The following is a 20,613-nucleotide window of genomic DNA, read 5'->3' as shown; positions in this document are numbered from 1 at the left end:
TCTACAGTCGTCTACAACTTGGTCGCGAGGGAGATGTTGGCAGTCCCGCCTCCTCTGCTTACAAGTGAAAGCGGACTGTGCTCCCTGAAGACAGGGAACAGGGAAAGAGTGTCCTCCAGTCTGCAAGTAGGATGACTTGTGTTCCTCTTCTTCAGGGCTCCCATGAGAGAGGGGCCTTCCCTCCCCCAGCCATCATGTTTCTACCTTTCCCCTTCCCACATATGGATATTCATTCAAAATATTTATACCCTGTTTTTCAGCCAGAAAAGCTCACAGGGCAGCTTAGAAAACAACAACAATCTGAGCATGACAATCTAAAAGAAGAAATGACCACAAAAGGAAAAGAGGATTTGTAGGGAAGATGCAAACTAGCAAAATCTACTTGTTTATAAATATACAGGGTTCACCAGCTTGGATGGAAACATAGTGTTGCACGCCACCCCAATCTTTGTGCGGCAAGAGGTTCCTGGGGCGCCTGCATTTCCTTGGTGTCCTGGAATGAAGGTCATCCCAAGATGGTGGTGTCTTTAGGATATATGGTTTTATTTACACGTATGTCCATGAGACCGAAAGGTTCTTGCTTCCTCATTTGGTTTCCAGGAGAGCCCAAACTCAGCTTTGGATCCAACACCAAGCAAGACGTTGCTGTCTCCTCCAGCTTCCAGCATCAGCTCAGCTCTCATGCGCAACTCTGGCTATTGTTCGTCTACCTGGGGCCATGTGGTCGAGTAATAATAATAATAAAAAAAATTATTTATATGCCGCCCTCCCCAGCCGAAGCCGGGCTCAGGGCGGCTAAAGTGTGAGAAAAGTGTAGGAAATGCCTAAGCCACCCATTTAGAGAGCCACATTGAGCTCATTCTTTGGGCTTCTGCTGATCAGCTAAAGCCATTGTGCCTTGATAAGGCAACTGGTTTGGCAGGCTTCCTCTTTTACACTCTGCCCTCACAGTACATTTACAAAGAGGTAAAGGACCTCTATCATAGACGGAGAGCTCCTCTTCATAGAACGCCCCATAAGGGAAAGAGTTGGCACCACCCAAAAGACATAAAAGGATCTCACAGATCTCCCTTAAGCGGCAGCTCCACAGGGTCTCCTTTCTGGCCCTCTTCCAGGGGCTTTTCTTCTGTCGCCTTGGGGCTGGCTAAGGAATGTGCTAAGTGGACAGAACGTGCAGCCAACACTTTAGCTCAGAGTTTTCCAAATTTGTCATGCTTTTTAGACATGCATCATTTCACAACACAGTAATTCAGTTTTATGAACTGGAGGTTATCCCTTTCTAGCCCCGGGAGGAAGCATTCACACGACACACTGCAGCCAACAGTTTGGAAAGCTCTGCTTTAGCCTCTCTACAGTGGTCCTCTGTAGGGAAGCAACTACCAAGCCTGCTGGGGAGGAGGCTGAACTGTCTTGAGGAAGCGGAGGTGGCTCAACCTCAGCCAAGGGTCATTTGCTTCTGGGTTTTTTAGCTCTTACAGGCAAAAGCACAGAGGGTGTTAATAGCTGATGGAAGATGAAGTTCCTGTGGGTTACCTCCCTTTAGTTTAATTTCTGCCTTTTGAATGCTGGACTGTGGTTTTCTGAACATCTGGCATGTTCCCTCTCTGTGCGGGAGTTACAAAGTGAGTCTCCCAAACTTTCAACTTATCTGTGCCACCTCCCTTCTCCCTTAAGGAGCAAGATGTCTGGGGAGGAAACTAAGAAAGCTCCAGGACTGTTTCTGCAAAGAGGTGAGACATTTTTCTCCTCAGAACAGGCAGGAGGGATATGGGAGTAGCCCTTCTTCACCTGCTTGGAGGTGCTAGAATTCAGGGTCAAAACCTTGCTCTTTAGAGTTGTCTGCTTTGCCATGTGGCCCCTGGAGAGGAGGTAAAGGTCTTCCAGAGGCATTGTCCCTCTGGTGTTATTTATTCATCATTCCCAGGAAACAGATTCACAACATACCACGTTTGGCTTGCCACACCTGGCTTTCCGCTTGCATCTTTGGGGCAGGTATGGCCAAACTTGGCCCTCCTAATGTCTGGGACTACAACTCCCATCATCCCTAGCTAACAGGACCAGTGGTCAGGGATGATAGGAATTGTAGTCCCAAAACATCTGGAGGACCAAGTTTGTGTGTTGACCACATGCCTTGTGCTATTTCTGCATTGCAAGTGGCTGGACTAGATGGTCCTTGGGGTCCCCCAACACTACAAGTCTAGATTCTGTTTTACAGGACAAGCACAAAGACCCCAGACTTACTGTTCCAAGGGCAATACTGGCCCTAAGAAGCAGAGCACGTCTTGCTCAGGCTGTAGGGAAGGAAGTCTGGCAAATACTCCTCAAAATGCCCCTTTCCCCTCTTACAGACTAAGGGAAAGGTCACCTGCAATCCCTTAGAATCCTAGAATTGTAGAGTTGGAAGGGACCCCAGGGGCCGTCTAGTCCAACCCCCTGCAAGGCAGGAATCTCAGCTGAAGCATCCATGGCTCAGTGGGGAAGCCAGAGAGGAAACCGCTGCTGCTGCTTTCCCACAATCTGTGAGGAAGGAACATGTGACAGATTTGGTTCCAGGTGGAGGTAGAGGCTCCCAACTTTGGGGAATTGATTCTGAAGCTAGCTGATAACCCGCTTTTTACAAAATGCTGCAGTGACATTGCTTCCTACATAAGTGGCATGGTTTGCCAGAGAGCTCCATCCCTCTTTAAAGCAGCCATGGCTCCTTCCCACCTGGGCACAGCTGATGGCCTCTGGGTTTAAGGCAGTTCCACCAGAGGCAGATTGCATTCACCATGTGAAACTGTCACATGTCACAATGCAGCTTGTCACCCCTGCCAGCCCCCCCCCCCCCGTTGAATTTTGCATTTAAATCAAAGAGCTATTAGGGACCCTATGGATCGCATGTCTGTGATGGGTGCATGGGGACAGCTAAACTCTGTGCATGTATATATGCCCACCCCTCCACCTCCACAGCACAGGTGTCCCTTGACGGCAAAGAGAGCTATTACCTCTTGCTCTATGCAATTAATACTGAAATAGTAGCTCTTTTATTTGCTCGGAAATCTGTGTACAAAAGTGCCAGATTAGAAAAGGTAGCAGATATATATGATCTACCTTCATTGCAGTAGTAGATGTCTAGTTACCTGACAGCTAAAATAGAGAGCTCGCAAGCAGATACGTTGTCACAGCCCCTCTAAATGGGAGCAGGTGGTTTTTGGCATGCACTGCTCCTAAAGTCAGAAAATTAGGCAAGAGGCAGAATGTGAGAACTGTTGGATAGGAACATTTTCTCCTATCTTCACCGTGAATTATTTCAAGGAAGCAGAGTAGAATAAGGGAATTCAAAGAAAGAGAGGGGCAGCAAGAGCAACACACACTCCAGCCCCCCTCCCCCCATGGCACACAGCACTTCAGTCGAGTGTTAGCTGGAATAAATGGACAAGACCAGGCCATTAGAACAATGTTTCCACGTTGCCCATCTCCACGCAGACAGTCTTCAGCTGAGAGTAATATTCTATTGCTGCTTCGCCATTCTCTCGGCCAAACCCTGCAAGAGAGAGGTCCACGGTAAGATTGCAACTCTATGGCTCCCTGTTAGAAGAACTCTGGAAAACTGCATGGCAGGAATTGCACCATGGGATGGAGAACATAGCATCTGATGCCACTATTTGCTCTTAAAAATATGTTTTTCCTTGTGAAGGTTTCAGAAGTAAGCTTGCTGGCAACTAACTGTGAGAATGCAAAGGACCCAAGGGAAGGGACTTCCTTACTTAAGTGTATGTACAGGTGAACCTAAAAGCTGGAGTTAGCATGTGCATGTCCTTTCTCACAGGGTGAGCACTGCAAACAACAGATGTATGCATCTCCAACTGTTTCAGGCAGGCTGTATAGCCAACACCCAGAATGACCAGAGGAACTAAATGACATCAGGATTCTTGGCGAGCACCACATCCCTCTGGAAGGATGCAACTCTCTTGGTCCACAACCCAAGCTTGGCTAATATTTCCATTCCCTTTTGCCAACTGGTACGTAATATGCTGAGAACCAAAGCCCAGCACTGTTGCCACCAGCTGAGCAGCTCACCTGACATCTTGTATCCTCCGAAGGGCAGCTCCACAGGGCTGACGTTGTAGTTGTTGATGAAGCACATCCCCGCCTGGAGACCAGCCACGACTCGATGAGCCCGTTGGATGTCCCTAGGAAGCAGAAGGATGGGGTGAAGCACCAGTGTGTCTCCCAAGGCCCAGAAACACTGCAGTGTTTCCTGGCCTTCCTATGGGACAGGCTAGAGTAGGCCAAATGCCACTAGGCACAGCTGTCACTTCAGAGGAATGCCAGCTGATGAGGATAGCACACAATTCCAACTGGCAGCAAGCATTTGCCATCATGCTCTGGGCTGATGTGCTGCTTCCCAACTTGCATCTTCCACAGATGCCACATTACAGAGCAGGCAGCCCCATTTACTGTCCAGTCTGGCCCGTTTCATTTTCCATCTCCCTTCCTGAAACCTATGCCCTTCCTTGATGGTACCTGGTAAAGACTCCTCCTGCCAGGCCAAAACGAGTGTTGTTGGCTCTTTCTAGGACTTCCTCTTCGGTGTCAAAGGGCAGGATGGACATGACAGGTCCAAAAATCTCCTCTTGTACACATGTCATGTTGTCATTACAGTTTCCTGAGAGCAACACAGAAGTGATCAAATAATATTAAATAGGTATGCAACTGTTCTGAATGCACAAGTGAGGAAGAAACAGATTCTCCCACCCAGTTATTCTGCAGTTATGAAACAAATTGGGATTTCCGAACTACCTGCTTGTTGCTTTAGATCTGGACTATCAGCCTATAAATCTATGCAAGTTTATTTGAAAATAAATTCCACTTTGTACAACAGGACTTGCTTCCAAGTAAAGTGTGGACAGGAGCTCAGTGCCTGACAACTGAATTATTTACTGCACCCTCAATACTCTAAATATGAAAGCTTCCTGCATAAATAAAACTACTATGTAAGGAGAAGAAATTACTTCTCTGCACAGGAGGTTATTTATAGTACAGAACATTCAAACATGTGGACCTTGAGTACCATCCCAAACGAATCATCTGATCATGTAGTTCAGATCATAGCATTAGGCACCTGCAGAACAATGAAAGGGGCCACCATCCTTTCTCAACCTCAGGAAAGATTATAAGGAAGCCAATTTCTTCAGCTAAAAATGCCATACAAATCTGTGCACTGTGCTCATCTTCCATCCCCTTCAGCACCAACATGGTACTGACCATGTTGGAGAATCAACCAATAATGGGGTTCATACCTAGCACACAGGGAGACATGTAAAAGCCACCACTCAACTTAGGGTCATCTGGCACATAGGCTTCTCCTCCACACAGCACCACTGCGCCCTGTAAATGCAAAATGTCCAGAGCAAACCATTAGACTCCTTAAAAGGAAACTATGGGAAGCATCCAGTGAAGTTGTTGCGTTAGCCATGGGTTTCCGTTTGTGCAATGGAATTTCCCCTCTCCGTCTCTTTCTCTCTTGCCCCCCTCCTTACACAGCCTCCCCAGATATGCTCCAGAGGGTTGGGCAACTCCCAGAACAGATTTAGGGAGAGGAGAGGGAAGGGAAGGGACAGAAGTTGCTGCAATAACAGAACTACTTTGCTGGACAGTGCCCTCTATTTATAGTCCTTTGACCAGTCCACCCTAGTCTCCACAGGGTTCTTTTGCAACTGACAGCATTATTCAGTCTTGAAAAGAGATAATCTGAGCACCAGGCAAACAAAAGTCATAACCCTTGCCAGAAGGCAAAGTACAATTGAGGGACAAAGTCCTTAAATGTGAATAGTCAAATGGTCTCGAATTCCTTGGGCTTATGTTGACTCTGGATTTCATAACCTTTAATCTTGCAGGGAGAATGTACTCCAACAGATCTGAAGCGACCTGCTAGATCCATAAGCAGAGAACTGACAGCATGGCCACCCCTGCAAAAGAGCCCTATTTATTTGCTTGATATGAATGGCTGAATCTGCTGTTGCTACTTATGGGGAGGTACAACACTGACAGCACATCCCACGAAGTCAACTTTCCTGTAAGTTATCAGGAACTGTTCAGATGTAGTCCCTCAGAACCTAGCAAAAGAGGGGAACACAACTTCATATATATCAAAATTCTATGTATGCCTTGCCAGGCACAGCCTTTGTTGTGAGCACAGAATATGGTGTCTGTATGATGTTCTCGGGGTGAAGAGAAGCTATCTGATATACTTCATGACTCTCACCTGATCCTTTGCTTGTTTAACAAAGCTCAACACCTTCTCCAGGTGGGAGTGGTTGATAAGTGCTCCCATTCGTGTGTCTTCCAGCAGGGGGTCACCAATTTTGATATTCTGTGTCTGTTTCATGACTTCCTTGGTGAAGGAATTCAGTATCTCGCTTTGCACAAACACCCGAGTGCCATTGCAACAAACCTGAGGCACAGAGAGAGATCTAAGAAAGTACCAACCAACCAACCAACCAACCAACCAACCAACCACACCTTGCTTGCTGGCTCTGGTAGCCACAATGAGCCACCTGCTCACTGGATCTTTGGCACTGATTTTAAATCTCCTGGGAATAGAGAAAATCAGACTCTTCCACACAGTACAAGAGTGTGAGCTGTAGTGCCACTTTTTGCATAGCAAACAAATGTTAGAATATAAGAATAGCATTGAAGTGTCTTCTTATGTGTCCTCTGAATATTGAGAATCTAGCCCACCAGAAAAACAGGAGCTGCTCTCCCTTGAATGAGATAAGAAAAAAGTTTGCTGGGAAGTAGAGCAGAAAGATTTTCTTAGAACCCTCAGTGCCACCATGTGGGGGAAATATAAAGAGCAGACAAGAGTGAACTACGGCATAAAGCAAAGCAGAAATGGCCTGAGACATTTGGGTGTCTATGGCCCAAAATCCAAATGGAACTCCATGTCAGTAAAAAATGTAATCAAACGTTATATTCTTGTTAGTGGTATCTTGAAGAAAGTCTGACTTACAGTTACAACATGAGTACTCTTGATGGAGCCTTATGGCTTCAAGTTCAAGAGTGGACTAAATACAACAAGTTGCATCAAAGGGGCAAACGTGAACCTAGCAGGCCCACCAGTAGGAAAGGGATAGGCCTTGGCCTCTTGCCCTAAATAGTTGGGACTTTACAGGCATCTGTTTTCATGTCAAGATCAGATTCTCATTTATCTTAAAAACCAAGGCCTTCCATGCTGCAGTAATTTAGAAATGGCAGATTTCTTTTTCAGCTGTAGAAGAATGTTACCACTGAACTTTGGACTTCCCTGACAAGACATAAACAAGCACCTCGCCTTGTGTGAGGAAGTTGGCCATGAGAGCTCCTTTTACAGCATTCTCCAGGACACAGTCAGAGAAGATAATAAGGGGGGATTTGCCCCCCAACTCCAGAGTAACTGGCTTGATCCCTTTGGCTGCCATCTCCATGATCTATTGAAGCAAAGATGGAAGAAGGTGTATGAGCAACACAAGCAAGTCTATCACAACTCTGCAAAATCTCTAGACAAGTGAAAAGGGACGTCCTCATTTGGGAGTCTGCTGAATAAGCATCTATATCTTTTGCTTATGGAAGATACTTTCTGGTGATAAGTCAGGATTAAATGTCAAGCAATTCTGAGCCTACAGTGATGTTACGCTAACACAACTCTGTCTTCCATGCATAAAAGCATTTTGTAACACATGATAGATTTAACCACTCAGGGCTGAAATTTCATCTTGCTTTTCATGTGTCCTTGCCAGACAATTCTCCAGCAACATGGATTGAAAGGCAGGCAGTGAAAGGCTAGTGCTTTCCCCAAAGGATACAACATGGAAAGCTCCGACTGTAAGTACAGTGTTGACATGCTTTACATCTGCGGCTTGCTCAAAACACACTGTCCTCTAGCAATTCAAAAGCCCAAAGGGATCTGACTGAAGCGAATGGCAAAGGCATAAACAGAAACTTCTCCTATGCTGCTCTCTGGGGCCCACTCCAGAGGCATGCCAGGTACTCCAAACTGGCCTTTGCATCGCATGCTTGCGCTCCTGTAGATTTACCACATGGGAAGCCAAAGGGCTAAACTTTGCAGTTCAATACTGCCAGCCGGCATTGGTGTCCTGTACCTTGATTCCTGTAGGAACGCTCCCGGTGAAAGAGACTTTGGCCACATTCGGGTGCTGGCACAGGAACTGGCCTGTGGCAACTCCACCTTGCACCACATTGAAAAGCCCCTTAGGAACTCCAGCCTCATGGTAGATCTCTGCCAGCATCACGGCGGAGACAGGGGTGAAGGGAGAAGGCTTGAAGACCATGGCGTTACCTAGGCAATTCACATGGGCCAAGGGGGAAAGAACAGCTGTGCATTAACTCTATCTGGAGGTGCAAAGGAGAAAACTGGGGTGGGCAATGGATTTGGCCTCTCTGATCCCAGCTGAATGCCCAGTCCAAACATGATTGTTGAGTAAAGGCTTCTACTAGGGACAGAAGCAAGAAATGGAGCTACCACAATGCTCATCCCGCAAATCCCCATCTTAATTTGGCGGCCTCACAATCCACATTAATGTGTTCTCTCTCCTTCACGGGACGTGGGTGGCGCTGTGGGTTAAACCAGAGCCTAGGACTTGCCGATCAGAAGGTCGGCGGTTCGAATCCCCACGACGGGGTGAGCTCCTGTTGCTCGGTCCCTGCTTCTGCCAACCTAGCAGTTCGAAAGCACGTCAAAGTGCAAGTAGATAAATTGCTCCTGCTCCGGTGGGAAGGTAAATGGTGTTTCCGTGTGCTGCTCTGGTGTGCCAGAAGCGGCTTAGTCATGCTGGCCACGTGACCCGGAAGCTGTACGCTGGCTCCCTTGGCCAATAAAGCGAGATGAGTGCTGCAACCCCAGAGTCGGTCACGACTGGACCTAATGGTCAGGGGTCCCCTTTACCTTTACCCTTTACCTCTCTTCTTCATCTGCCATTTATATACTTGACTTTATAATACTGCAGAGTATTGTTCCCTACTCCATGCATGGGCGCCCTACAAAGCCACCCCCTGGTACTAGCTGTTGGGATGACACCCACATTCTCACTCCTCATATAGAGCATCTCTTTTACCACAGGCCAAAGCCGGGGCAGACTTCCAGCAGGCAATCTGGAAAGGGTAGTTCCAGGCTCCTATTCCAACACAGACTCCAAGAGGTTCTCTTCTCGTATAAGCAAAGGATCCGCCGGGAAGCTGGATGTGCTGGCCTGGACAGGAAGGACAAAGCAAGATGAGCAGGAGCAGCACAGCTGGTCAGAGTGGCTTGCAAAGTAAAAACCACAACAAACCAAACCAAAACATTTTAAAGAGGTAAGAATAAAAAGAGTATAAAACATATGGTATATTTTATATTATAAAAGGTAAAAGTAAAGGTACCCCTGCCCGTACGGGCCAGTCATGTCCGACTCTAGGGTTGTGCGCTCATCTCTATAGGCCAGGAGCCAGCGCTGTCCGCAGACACTTCCGAGTCACGTTGCCAGCGTGACAAGCTGCATCTGGCGAGCCAGCGCAGCACACGGAACACCGTTTACCTTCCCGCTGGTAAGCGGTCCCTATTTATCTACTTGCACCCGGAGGTGCTTTCGAACTGCTAGGTGGGCAGGAGCTGGGACCGAACGACGGGAGCTCACCCCGCCACAGGGATTTGAACCGCCGACCATGCGATCGGCAAGTCCTAGGCGCTGAGGTTTTACCCACAGTGCCACCCGCATCCCACATTTTATATTATAAAAAGGATTGCAAATAAGTCCCCATTCCTTGAGTCCATTTGAATGGCTTTTTGCTTTGGATTCTGAGTGCAACCTTCTTCCTGAGGAAAAAAGATTTCATTTAATTGCTCCAATTTACCACCTGTGTGGTTCAAGGTCACCAGTGACTGCAGATATTGATTTTTAGCCACTGCATGATCTTCCAGCACTATACTCAAATTCCCAAAGGTTTCTTTATACTGGTAGTTTTCCTTAACTGTATTTTTTGAGGTGAAAGGGTTCTGTTTTGCTTTGTAACCTAATAGTTTTTGCATTTCTTCCCTCATGGTGCTTTCTGGGATACGCTTTCGGCTCTGAATTGGCTACCTGGGCGGGCTGGGTGATACCTGGTTTTCATCACTGTGATCTATCAGCAGCTAAATATTGGGATATGCTGATACATCCTCCACCCAAGTCATCTCCTCATTCCACAGAGTGAAACTCCCCACGTGCCCACTGGAACCTAACAAATTCAGCATGGAAACATTCTGTAGGGGCCCTGGTTGGTTGTGGCTGCCTGTGAAGTTTCTTTCTGCAGCTTTAAAAAGAAGAAATAATGCATTTTAAATATTAGACTAGTGATGGGGAACCTCCAGCCTGCTTATTCGGCCTGCTTGGTCTCAGAGGTTGGCTCAGCAGGTTGTTTGGGGCAAAATTTGCCCATCATATGTGAAGACAGGTGCAAGAAAGCTCAAGCTGTGGATACAAGGAAGAAGAATTGAGAATGCTTTAAGTGCACTCCCAATTTTTCCTTTGCATCAAGAAGTCACTGCTCTTTAAACTTGGCACCTTTTTTGTTGCACCACATTTAAAAAGGGCCAACTTTCTGATGCAAAGGAGGAACTGGTAATCCTGATTCTTTCCTTTGTAGCTGAGCCACCTGATGTCATATTAGTTTCAGCAAGTACACAACACTGGACACACGGAACCATTTTTCATGCCCAGTAGAAGAGCTGGACTCCAGACACCACTGCATAAAGCGGAATACAAGAATTCTGGAAAAAGTAGCAAACCATATTATCTAAACAACAAATGTTTCCTGTCTGAACATTCAGGCTCCTCCCATGATTTGAAGCTGTTACCCACATTTGACTTCTGTACTGTTCCAAGGAGTGTATTAGACGACATGGGAAGAATGAAAAAATACAGAGCTAATGGAACAGAACTAACAAACGGAGTTGCAGACTCTCACCTGCTAGGGAGCCAGCTAAGCCAGCATAATACTGCAGACACTGCCAAGATGTATCAATATCTATTCGGGCTTCAGTTATGGATTTGCCATTATTGATTGTTTCCAAGGTAGCTATTTCTTCCCTTCGCTCCTAGAATCCCAAAAGAGACACAGTATGAATCAAACTATGCTAGCAGCAAGTGGAACTGGAATTAAGTGGCTGCCCAAGCTTCCTTTATATTCCACCAAAAGAAAGTCTGTGCCAAAAAAGCTAGAACTGCGAAGTGATATACATTTGTGAATATTTCTTTGTGCTCTATAATCAGCTATTTCTAGCCATTCATTTATTAAAATAATGTATATACCACTTTTGAAGCAGAACATGACAAGGCAATGTGCACTATAATAACTGAAGACAAGTCACTAAAACACTACATTTATAAACATTTTTATCTGCTGTGTCTAAGGAACAGAAAAAAGGTACCGTATTTTTCGCCCTATAGGATGCACTTTTCCCCCTCCAAAAATGAAGGGGAAATGTGTGTGCGTCCTATGGGGCGAATGCAGGCTTCAGGTAGCTATCCGCAAGCCTTGGGAGCCCGGCGCGACTTCCCTCAGGCTCCCAGGGCTTGCAGATGGCAGCCTGCGGGCTCTTCAGGGAGGTGGGGGAATTCCCCCACCTCCCAGAAAAGCCAGGAGAAGCCGCGCGCTCTTTAAAGGGGTTGCACGGCTTCTGCAGGCTTTTGCGAGGGAATCCCTCCACCTCCCAGAAAACCCAGGAGAAGCCGTGCAGCCCTTTCAAAGAGCGCACAGCTTCTGCCAGTTTTGCGGGTCCCCTGCAGAGGAAACATGCAACTCCAAGTAGCTGTAACGTGTGTGTCGGCAGGACGTGGCAGGACCAAGAGGGCTTTTCCCTTGAACTGCTCTTATTTACTACCAGCAACCTCCTGCAACATGCAAAATAAAAACAAACATTAAAACATATCAAAATACCACTAAAGTACAAATAATTCAGAATAATGCAGTCAGCCAACAGGAATAAAAACCACCTTAACTCTTTTTGGTGAATTAAGCAATGGCTATATGGCAGAGGCATAACGGCAGCTATGATCCAAGGGCCTCCAAGCACATGTCATATAAAGCAGCTCTGAGCAGTATGATAAGGTTGGGAAGGCAAGGACACCCCAAGGCTTTCAATCTGAGCAAAGGTGACTTTTACTACCTAGAGCTGTTAATAGGTTAGTGATTGACACAGCACTGCAAACCAGAGTCCACAAATCTGGCTTCCAGGGGCAAATGCACTTCCATCTCTAGCAACCTCTCCTTCTATTGACACCTTGCACAAGATCTCCTCTCATTCTTCAAGCATTGCACAGAACTCAGGAGAAGAGAGAGGCCAGCAGCAACCACAAACTAGAGTTATTAAGCCAAGTGAAAACTGGTGGGCAATGGCTGAAAAGGTATCCCCTTGGAAAGCAGCCAACGCTGCCTGAGAGGAGGCTGGGCTGGCTCATGTGATTTTTAACACATACCCGGATTATCCTGGCAGCCTCCAGCAGGACAGTGCTCCGTTCCATGCCTGACTTCTGACTCCATATTTTAAAGGCAGCCTGTGCATTTTGCACAGCCAGATCTACTTCCTTCTCTCCAGAGAAGAGAAATTTGCCAATAACTCGCCCTGAAGGGAAAATAATAACAACAATAATAATAATTCAGGTTTCTAAAGCACAACTTGTTAGCATACCTCTGTCACAAAAAGCTTTTACAGAAGCAGGTCTTGCTTAGGCCGAATTGCTGTCATAAAGATGAATGTATTGCCAAGGCTGTTGTTTTTGTTTCAAACATTGCAAATTGTGGATAAAATGGACTGTTTCAAGAAGTGGCAGAGAGATATTTCTAGATTTGTCTGGCAGGGCAAGAAACCTCGAATAAAATTTAAGATATTAACAGATGCTAAAGAAAGGTGGATTTGCCCTGCCAGACCTTAAACTCTATTATGAATCAGCCGCATTTTGCTGGCTGAAAGAATGGATGCTTCTTGAAAATACTGATCTCTTAGATCTGGAAGGTTTTAACAATGTATTTGGTTGACATGCATATTTGTGGTATGACAAGGTTAAAGTTCACAGAGCCTTTAAAAATCATATTATTAGAAAAGCATTGTTTAATGTTTGGACAAGATACAAGGATTTGTTAGAAAATAAAACCCCAAGATGGTTGTCATCAATGGAAGCGAAGGCATTGAAAAAACTCAATATGGAGGCCAAAAGGCCGAAGTATTGGGAAATTCTGGAGCAAGAGGGAGACAGGCTAAAACTGCAGTTTTGAAAAACTGAAAAACAGAGTGCGAGATTGGCTCCATTATTATCAAATAATGGAGGCATATAATTTGGACAAAAAATTAGGTTTCCAGGTGGAAAAATCAAAATTAGAAACAGAATTGCTAGAACCCAAAGTTAAGAATTTGTCAAGAATGTATAACTTGCTGCTGAAATGGAATACTCAAGATGAAACGGTGAAACCTGCTATGATTAAATGGGCACAAGATGTCGGGCATAACATCATGATGGCTGACTGGGAACAGTTATGGACCACAGGTATGAAGTTTACGGCATGCAATGCCTTAAAGGAAAATTTAATGAAAATGATTTACCGGTGGTACATAACACCAGTCAAGCTGGCAAAAGCCTATCATTTGCCCGATAATAAATGTTGGAAATGTAATGAGACTGAAGGTACTTTCTTTCACCTTTGGTGGACGTGCCCAAGGATCAAGACCTTCTGGGAGATGATATATAATGAAATGAAAAAGGTATTTAAATATACCTTCTTGAAGAAACCAGAGGCCTTTCTCCTGGGCATGGTCGGCCAATTGGTGCCAAGGAAGGATAGAACCTTTTTTATGTACGATACAACAGCGGCAAGAATACTCATCGCAAAGTATTGGAAGACACAAGATCTACCCACCCAGGAAGAATGGCAGATGAAGCTGATGGACTACATGGAAATGGCGGAAATGACTGGCAGAATCCGAGACCAGGGAGAAGAGTCAATGGAAGAAGATTGGAACAATTTTAAAGTATAGTTACAGAAATATTGCAAAATTAATGAATGTTAGAAAAATACTGGAATGAAGTTATATGGTTTTAGCAGAAATGTTATAAAGAATTAAGCAAAAACTGATTGTTAATGGGATAAAATGGAAAATTTAGAGTAAGATAAATTATAGAACAAAAAATTGAGAAAGAGGGAAAGGATTTGCTGAATTAGCTAATTTGAACTAGAATACAAAAAAGGGAGGTGTGAGGAAGTCAAGGAAACAAGTAAATGAAAGATAAAGATATGGAATTTGGATGTGTTTTTAAATGTTTTTGTTTTTTCTTGTTGTTTTGATGTACTGTTTTTTCTTTCTATTTTTGATGTATTGTTTGTTATTTTTTTATTTTTTTAAATATTTCTCTTATACTTTCTTTCTGTAACTATAAAACTTCTAATAAACATTATTTTTAAAAAAACAGAAGCAGGTCTTGCATTTTGATTTTATGTTACTATTACAGAGTTATCTGAACGGCCACATTCCTTAATTTTGAAAAGCCACAATCCAGAAAGAAGATTATTATTTATTACATTTGTATACTGCCCTTCATCCACAGATCTCAGGAAGGTTCACAACATAAAAATAGACCAATGCACACTTAAAAACAAGCATCCAAGATAGTCCACATTCAGCATCAAGAAAAGCAGAATTCTGCACAATCATACTAATTAAGCAAGTTTAATTTGTAAATTGTTTGCTTTGCATAATGTATCCTGTTTCCACCAGTCATTAGGAAGGTTAAAAGTGGAGGCAAAACTGGTTTCTCCTACATTTCCCCCCATGCTTTTACAGTTCTACGATGAGTTGACTGAAAATCTTTTGAGATGTCAATAGCTATTACTTACATGCTTAAATCATATGTAACTGTAAGATCCAGAAACTTGGTAAAGAAAGTATTTTTCAGAGTTCTTGGAAAGCTGCCTTTTCTGCACTTGCAACGGATTGGGCTTTCAGATTCCTCTTCCTCAGGCTGGTTCAGGCTGCCTGGTCAGGGTGGTTCTCACAGGTTACTCTGAGCTGTTTCTTCTTCTTCTTCTTCTTCTTCTTCTTCTTCTTCTTCTTCTTCTTCACATTTGTGCCACTGTCCATTTCAACTAGCTTCCCGCCACTCTCAGCAAGCTCTGATTCTATCGTCTCTTTCTTCTTCTTCCTTGATTTCTGCTTGTAGCTCTGAAGAGTCTGAGGTAGATGAGGCTGCTGCTCTGTGTTCCCCAACACTCTCCATGACCTTCTTTGTCTGGCTCCACTGGGACGACTTCTTTTACGCTTTCCTTTCCAGCAACCCACATAGTTATACTTCCAGGCCTGGGGATTTTTCTCATGGGGCTTGCTGTGAGTGTCCAATAAGACTCACGCCTTGATCATCATCGTCTTCTGGGCAGCTTTCGGGACAAGCACCCACTTGTGAGCGTAGGTGTCTTTTCTTTTCCATTATCACATGCTTGATTTTTGGCATAACTCCATGACTGCAAGTACTGCAGTTGTCATCAGGGTACTGGCTGTCCAAATGGCCTCTCCTTTTGTGCTGATAACAACTTTCTTATGGACTTTGAGGCTGTCTTCATACCACAGCAGGCCAGGTCACATGCTCTTTTCACCATAACAAACAGCGTTCACTGCATTGTCCTACATAACCAGTCGCTTGTAGGATGTCTTTTTTTAAAAAAAAAATATAATTTTTATTAGCAGGCCAATCAAATCACATTATTTCCAAATCACATTAGTTCCAAATTATACAGCCAGATTTTTAAATTTTTGTTGGGGGTACCCATACTTCAAGCTCCGAACAGGGATCCAAGCATCACTTATATTGCTGCTTTAATTAGACAGTTCTATCCATTTCTGTCCAGATAGTCTCTTTATTACTTTCCTCATCTTGTTGTTATCATATATTCCTTTCTTTGCGATCTCTGATAATCTTCACAAGCGGGTTGAAAACAAACATCCCCTGTGTGGGTTTTACACTCTCCAAAAATCACACCACATAAGGACAGACGCCATTTCCACACCTCCATAAAAAACTTTCCCTCAGTCTGTCCGTTGATTTTCCCAGGCTTGCCAAGCATATCTCAGAGGGCTCTGCCAGGTCTAATCACATTCCGATCACCATTTACACTCTGATGACCCTGGTCCTCCTCCCCCCGTCCTTCTTAGGCAAGCCTGTCTTGGCGAGACGCCATTTAAAACTGCGTCATAAAACTTTCCTCCGTTCTCTGATGTTTACCAATCCTCTCTTTGATCAATAATTCACTCCACACAGTTCTTGAATTCCTGCTTGTGATTAATAAATTGCAACAATTCTTCTCTCTGGGGTGGAGGGTTATTAATACTCACATAAGGCAAAAAAAAAGAAAAGTTTTTTCCTCCACCCCCTTTCCGTTTCACTCCAAACATACCAGTCTCTTAATGGTGATTCATCACTTGATTTATTTGTCCCGCCCATCGCTCCGCTCACAGAGATCCATTAATCAGCACTTTACTCCCGATCTTCGCTTGATGTATGTGCTTTAGCTTCTTTCCAATTATATATTTCCAATTATATATTTCGAGCTAAAGCGAACCAGTGCGCTGATTGGAGACAGCGTCAGGAAGAAGAAGAAGAGAAGAAGAGTTTGGATTTGATATCCCGCCTTTCACTCCCTTTAAGGAGTCTCAAAGCGGCTAACATTCTCCTTTCCCTTCCTCCCCCACAACAAACACTCTGTGAGGTGAGTGGGGCTGAGAGGAAGAAGGAAGAGCCGACTTCACCCGAGGGCTTGTGCCAAGTGTCCGCACCCCCTTCTTTTGAATCTGGGGGTGAATTATGGACACCGCTGGCAAGGCAGTCCCCCCCCCATCTCCTTGGGGGGGCCGGGAAGGCTGCATACTCCCCATAGCAGCCTCTTAATTACCTCGTGTGGGTCAGAGAGATGTTATTGTCGGCCATCTTCCAATGCGCCACCTGGTGGCCCCCGTCGCTTGTAGGATGTCAGCAGCTTCTCCAAGGGGAAGATCACCCTCCTGAGAGAAGTCTCATACTTGCTGTTGTCATATTGCCACTAGGCATCCAGCACTGTCCTTCTCTTCCAGATCACACTTGCCAAAGCTCCTGCTTCTGACCTGCCACTCTCGGCAACGAGCCCAGGTGCACACATAGCATCCAGATGCAGGTCCTGGCTGCACAGCTCACCCAGAAAGTACCCAATCTTCTTTCTGGTTCATATTCATATGCATGTGGCTTGCTGAATACACACAATCAGACCCCCAGGCACTTTGGGGTCCAGCGTGCCACTGTGCAGTCTTCTCAACATGGAGGATGCAGCAGACCCAGACCACCACTTCATAGAAGAAGGGCTGGGAGGCTTGTTCTAATTGATGAAGCCCATCCTTACACACTCGCCAATCACTCTCCTTAAGAGATTGCAACCGAAAGGAAGGTGTAGCATGCTGTCATCACTTTCAGCTTGTCAAAGTTCTTGAGATGTAAAGGCCATTGTAATATGTCCAATTGAGCCTCTCTGGATTCAGGCTTGACAAGGAATTCTTCTGAATATTGTACATCAACAACTATTTATTGGGCAGAGTTTCTATTCTTTCTTTTTCCTATGCTTCTTAAGAGATGGAGTGTGGTTCATCTATTATCTTCTGCATAGGACTGCAGGCTGTGTGCTGAACAGGAAAAGCTACATGGCCTACCAAGAGGAAAAGCTTGAAGCGTCCCATCCCACCCATGACTGCACCAGGGGTAGGCAATTCATGGCCCTTGGCCTAATTTCATGAAAGTGGCGAGGGGGGAAACCGGAAGAAAAGGGCAGGCAGAAACTCACTTACAGCTCTGTCCCTGCCCACCTTTAGCAGGGTAATTAGCCATAAGAACACAAACTGATGTTCAAGACTAAAGTATTAAAAATTTGGTTCTTTGGTGTCAATGAACAAGATAATAATTAAAAATAAAATAAGCTTATATAAGCAATATTCTATGCCAATTAAATTGGGTGGGAAATGGTCTGACTTCTCAGACACGTTGGAAACTCAGCAACCTCTATCCCATTTGATGGCACTGCAATGGCATCAGGACACTTTGGTTTATGATGGAAAATGCATTACCACAGATTTTTTTAAATTGCCTTTTCTCCCCAAATAGTTTTATTAAATACTATAACAAGCCAAGTTCAATATTTGCTTGGTGTTGATTTGCTAACTGTAGCAAGAAAGTGATTTGCCAAATATTTGACACTGCACATCTCTGAAGAAATTGCTCCAAAAGGTTTGTATTGAAAACAGGACCTGATATTATATTGTGTAGACAGACATATAAAGAGACATACATAGTCATACACAGAGAACTGAATAAATGGTGTTTATTTATTGATTATTAGAGAGGGGGGAATCCATGCTTGAGGGAAAATGATACAGTAAAGTATCAATGATTTTTGGTAAATGACAGACAATAAGACTCTCTAACTTATCATAGAATCATAGAGTTGGAAAGGATTCTGAGATTCATGTAGTCCAACCCCCTACAATGCAGGAATCTCTGCTTAAAGCATCCCTGACAGATGGCCACTCAACCTCTGCTTAAAAACCTCCAAGGAAGGAGAGTCTACCACCTCTCGTGGGAGACCGTTCCACTGCCAAACAGGTTACTGTCAAAAAGTTTTTCCAGATGCTTATTTGGAATCTCCCTTCTGGTAACATGAATCCATTGGTTCAAGTCCTACCCTTCAAAGCAGGAGAAAACAAGCTTGCTTCATCTTCCATATGGCAGCTCTTAAGATATTAGAAAATGGTAATCCTATTTCTTCTCAGTCTCCTCTTTCCCAGGCTCCCTCAACTGATCCTCATAAGGGTCCTCATAAGGGTCTGGAAGCTGGGCTTCCAGACCCTTGATTACCTTGGTCACCCTCCCCTGGATATGTTCCAGCTTGTTAACATCCTTCTTGTAAACTGTGATGCTGAGAACTGGACACCACAAGCAGGGATGAAACTAGACTTGATTTCACCTGGGTCAAAAACAAGGTTTTAGGAGCCTCAATGGCGCCCCTCTGAAGACTTCACCCGGGGCAAAAAACCCCTGGTTAGCCTTACCATAGATATGGCTCTGCCACAAGGCAGAATAGAGCAATTCTACTGCTTCCCTTGTTTGGGTCACTACACATCTGTTGATGCAGCCTAGAATAGCATTCCCTTTTTTTGCTGCTGCATCACTCATGTTTAGCATGTGGTCTACTAAGACCCATAGATCCTTTTCACATGTACGTCTTATAGTTGACCAGGTGTCTTATAGTTGTGCAGCTGGTTATTCCTGCCTAAGTGTAGAACCTTAAATTTGTCCCAACTGAAATTCATTCTGTTAGCCTGGGCCCAGTTTTCCAGTCTGTTAAGGTAATCTTGAATCCTGATTCTGTCTTCTGTGGCATTAGCTCCCCCTCCCAGTTTGGTGTTTTCTACAAATTTGATGAGCATCCTCTCAATTCTTTCATCCAAGTCATTTATAAAGACACTGACCAACATCTTTATAAACATCTTTATCATTTATTATTGTTACAGCAAATACAATAGTTTAAAAAATACATGTGTCTGGACAAAAACCAGTACTCCACTGTCTCCATTATTTGCAAGTCTTGCATATCAGCCCTCAGCCACATTTTTTTACCAATCAGCAAATTCAAAGTTCAAGCATTAAAAGATAAACAATTCAGATAAACAAAAGATAAACAATTCAGTGCACCTTGGCACGAGTGCAGCCAGCCAACAGCTTCAAAGGTCATAGATTCCCGTTTCTTCTGGTTGGAATAAATCTAAGCCAGAAACTTATTTGAATAATGTAAATAGTGATGTTAAATTCTCGAGAATAATCTTTTGGAGAAAATTCTTGAGAATATTCTCAATTAATGAAAATATTGAAGAATTTTCATTTAAAATAGTAGAATGTGGCACCTTGTACCATTGAATGGCACTGCAAAAACCAGTTACTGGCACTAAATAAAAATATAGAAGCAACAACTGTTTAAATCAAGGCCACCTCACATGCTGTTACACATAATTGTATAGGCCTAGGTACTTTAAGTGTATAAAGCATTAAAGCTACTTTCTGTAAAAATAATCACACTGTATGGCCAAGGGTATAGAATCGCTAAGAATAAGATCACACCAAAATAGAAAAAAGGCTATTACATACAGTTGAAATACATATGAATTCAAATGTTCATCATATTAAATGAAAAGCACTTTTAAAACTAAAAAAAAATTGTTTTCTGTAGCTCACATTTCAAAACTGCCAATGGTGAAAGACACAAGGCCCAGTAATGTAACTGGATCAAAAAAATCATTATTCATTACTTACACTGCTAATATCACAGCTTGACTTATGATTTACTAGTTTTTTTAAATGAGTGTTGTAAAACTGGTTCTTACACTAGAATTTACAGTTTGTGGAGTGGAATTTTCTAGTAGAGAATATTCTCATTCTCGATAATATTCTCACCTCACATCACTGAATGTGAATGCTATCTAAAATGCCAAGTCAATAGCAAATTGATGTACTACAGAGTCTGGGGTGGGGATTCCAAAGCCACCTTTTGCAGCAACTG

At 44.0% G+C, this 20,613-nt stretch overlaps 1 protein-coding gene across 5 annotated transcripts in view; it reads right to left on the bottom strand.

Moving 5' to 3' along the window:
* Window positions 1–2,998: 2,998 nt before the first annotated feature.
* The window catches only part of ALDH9A1 (aldehyde dehydrogenase 9 family member A1), a 26,260-nt gene continuing 8,645 nt past the window's right edge, over window positions 2,999–20,613 (bottom strand). For 4 of the 5 annotated variants that reach the window (XM_083446528.1, XM_083446529.1, XM_083446527.1 and 1 more), the window contains exons 3-12: window positions 12,477–12,622; window positions 10,966–11,095; window positions 9,099–9,233; window positions 8,127–8,323; window positions 7,314–7,454; window positions 6,251–6,439; window positions 5,286–5,373; window positions 4,510–4,651; window positions 4,063–4,175; window positions 2,999–3,526 (exon numbers count right to left, since the gene is read on the bottom strand). In XM_083446528.1, coding sequence (XP_083302654.1) covers window positions 3,432–3,526; window positions 4,063–4,175; window positions 4,510–4,651; window positions 5,286–5,373; window positions 6,251–6,439; window positions 7,314–7,454; window positions 8,127–8,323; window positions 9,099–9,233; window positions 10,966–11,095; window positions 12,477–12,622 — 1,376 coding nt within the window. In that variant the 3' untranslated portion in view covers window positions 2,999–3,431. Of the gene's footprint in view, window positions 3,527–4,062; window positions 4,176–4,509; window positions 4,652–5,285; window positions 5,374–6,250; window positions 6,440–7,313; window positions 7,455–8,126; window positions 8,324–9,098; window positions 9,234–10,965; window positions 11,096–12,476; window positions 12,623–14,886; window positions 16,403–20,613 lie in introns of those variants that run through there. The other variant, XM_083446531.1, reaches the window with a different exon arrangement.

This window comes from Podarcis tiliguerta (genome assembly GCF_965153285.1).
Source record: "Podarcis tiliguerta genome assembly, chromosome: 6".
Classification (NCBI taxonomy): Eukaryota; Metazoa; Chordata; class Lepidosauria; order Squamata; family Lacertidae; genus Podarcis; species Podarcis tiliguerta.
This window is presented reverse-complemented; position numbering and strand designations above follow the sequence as displayed.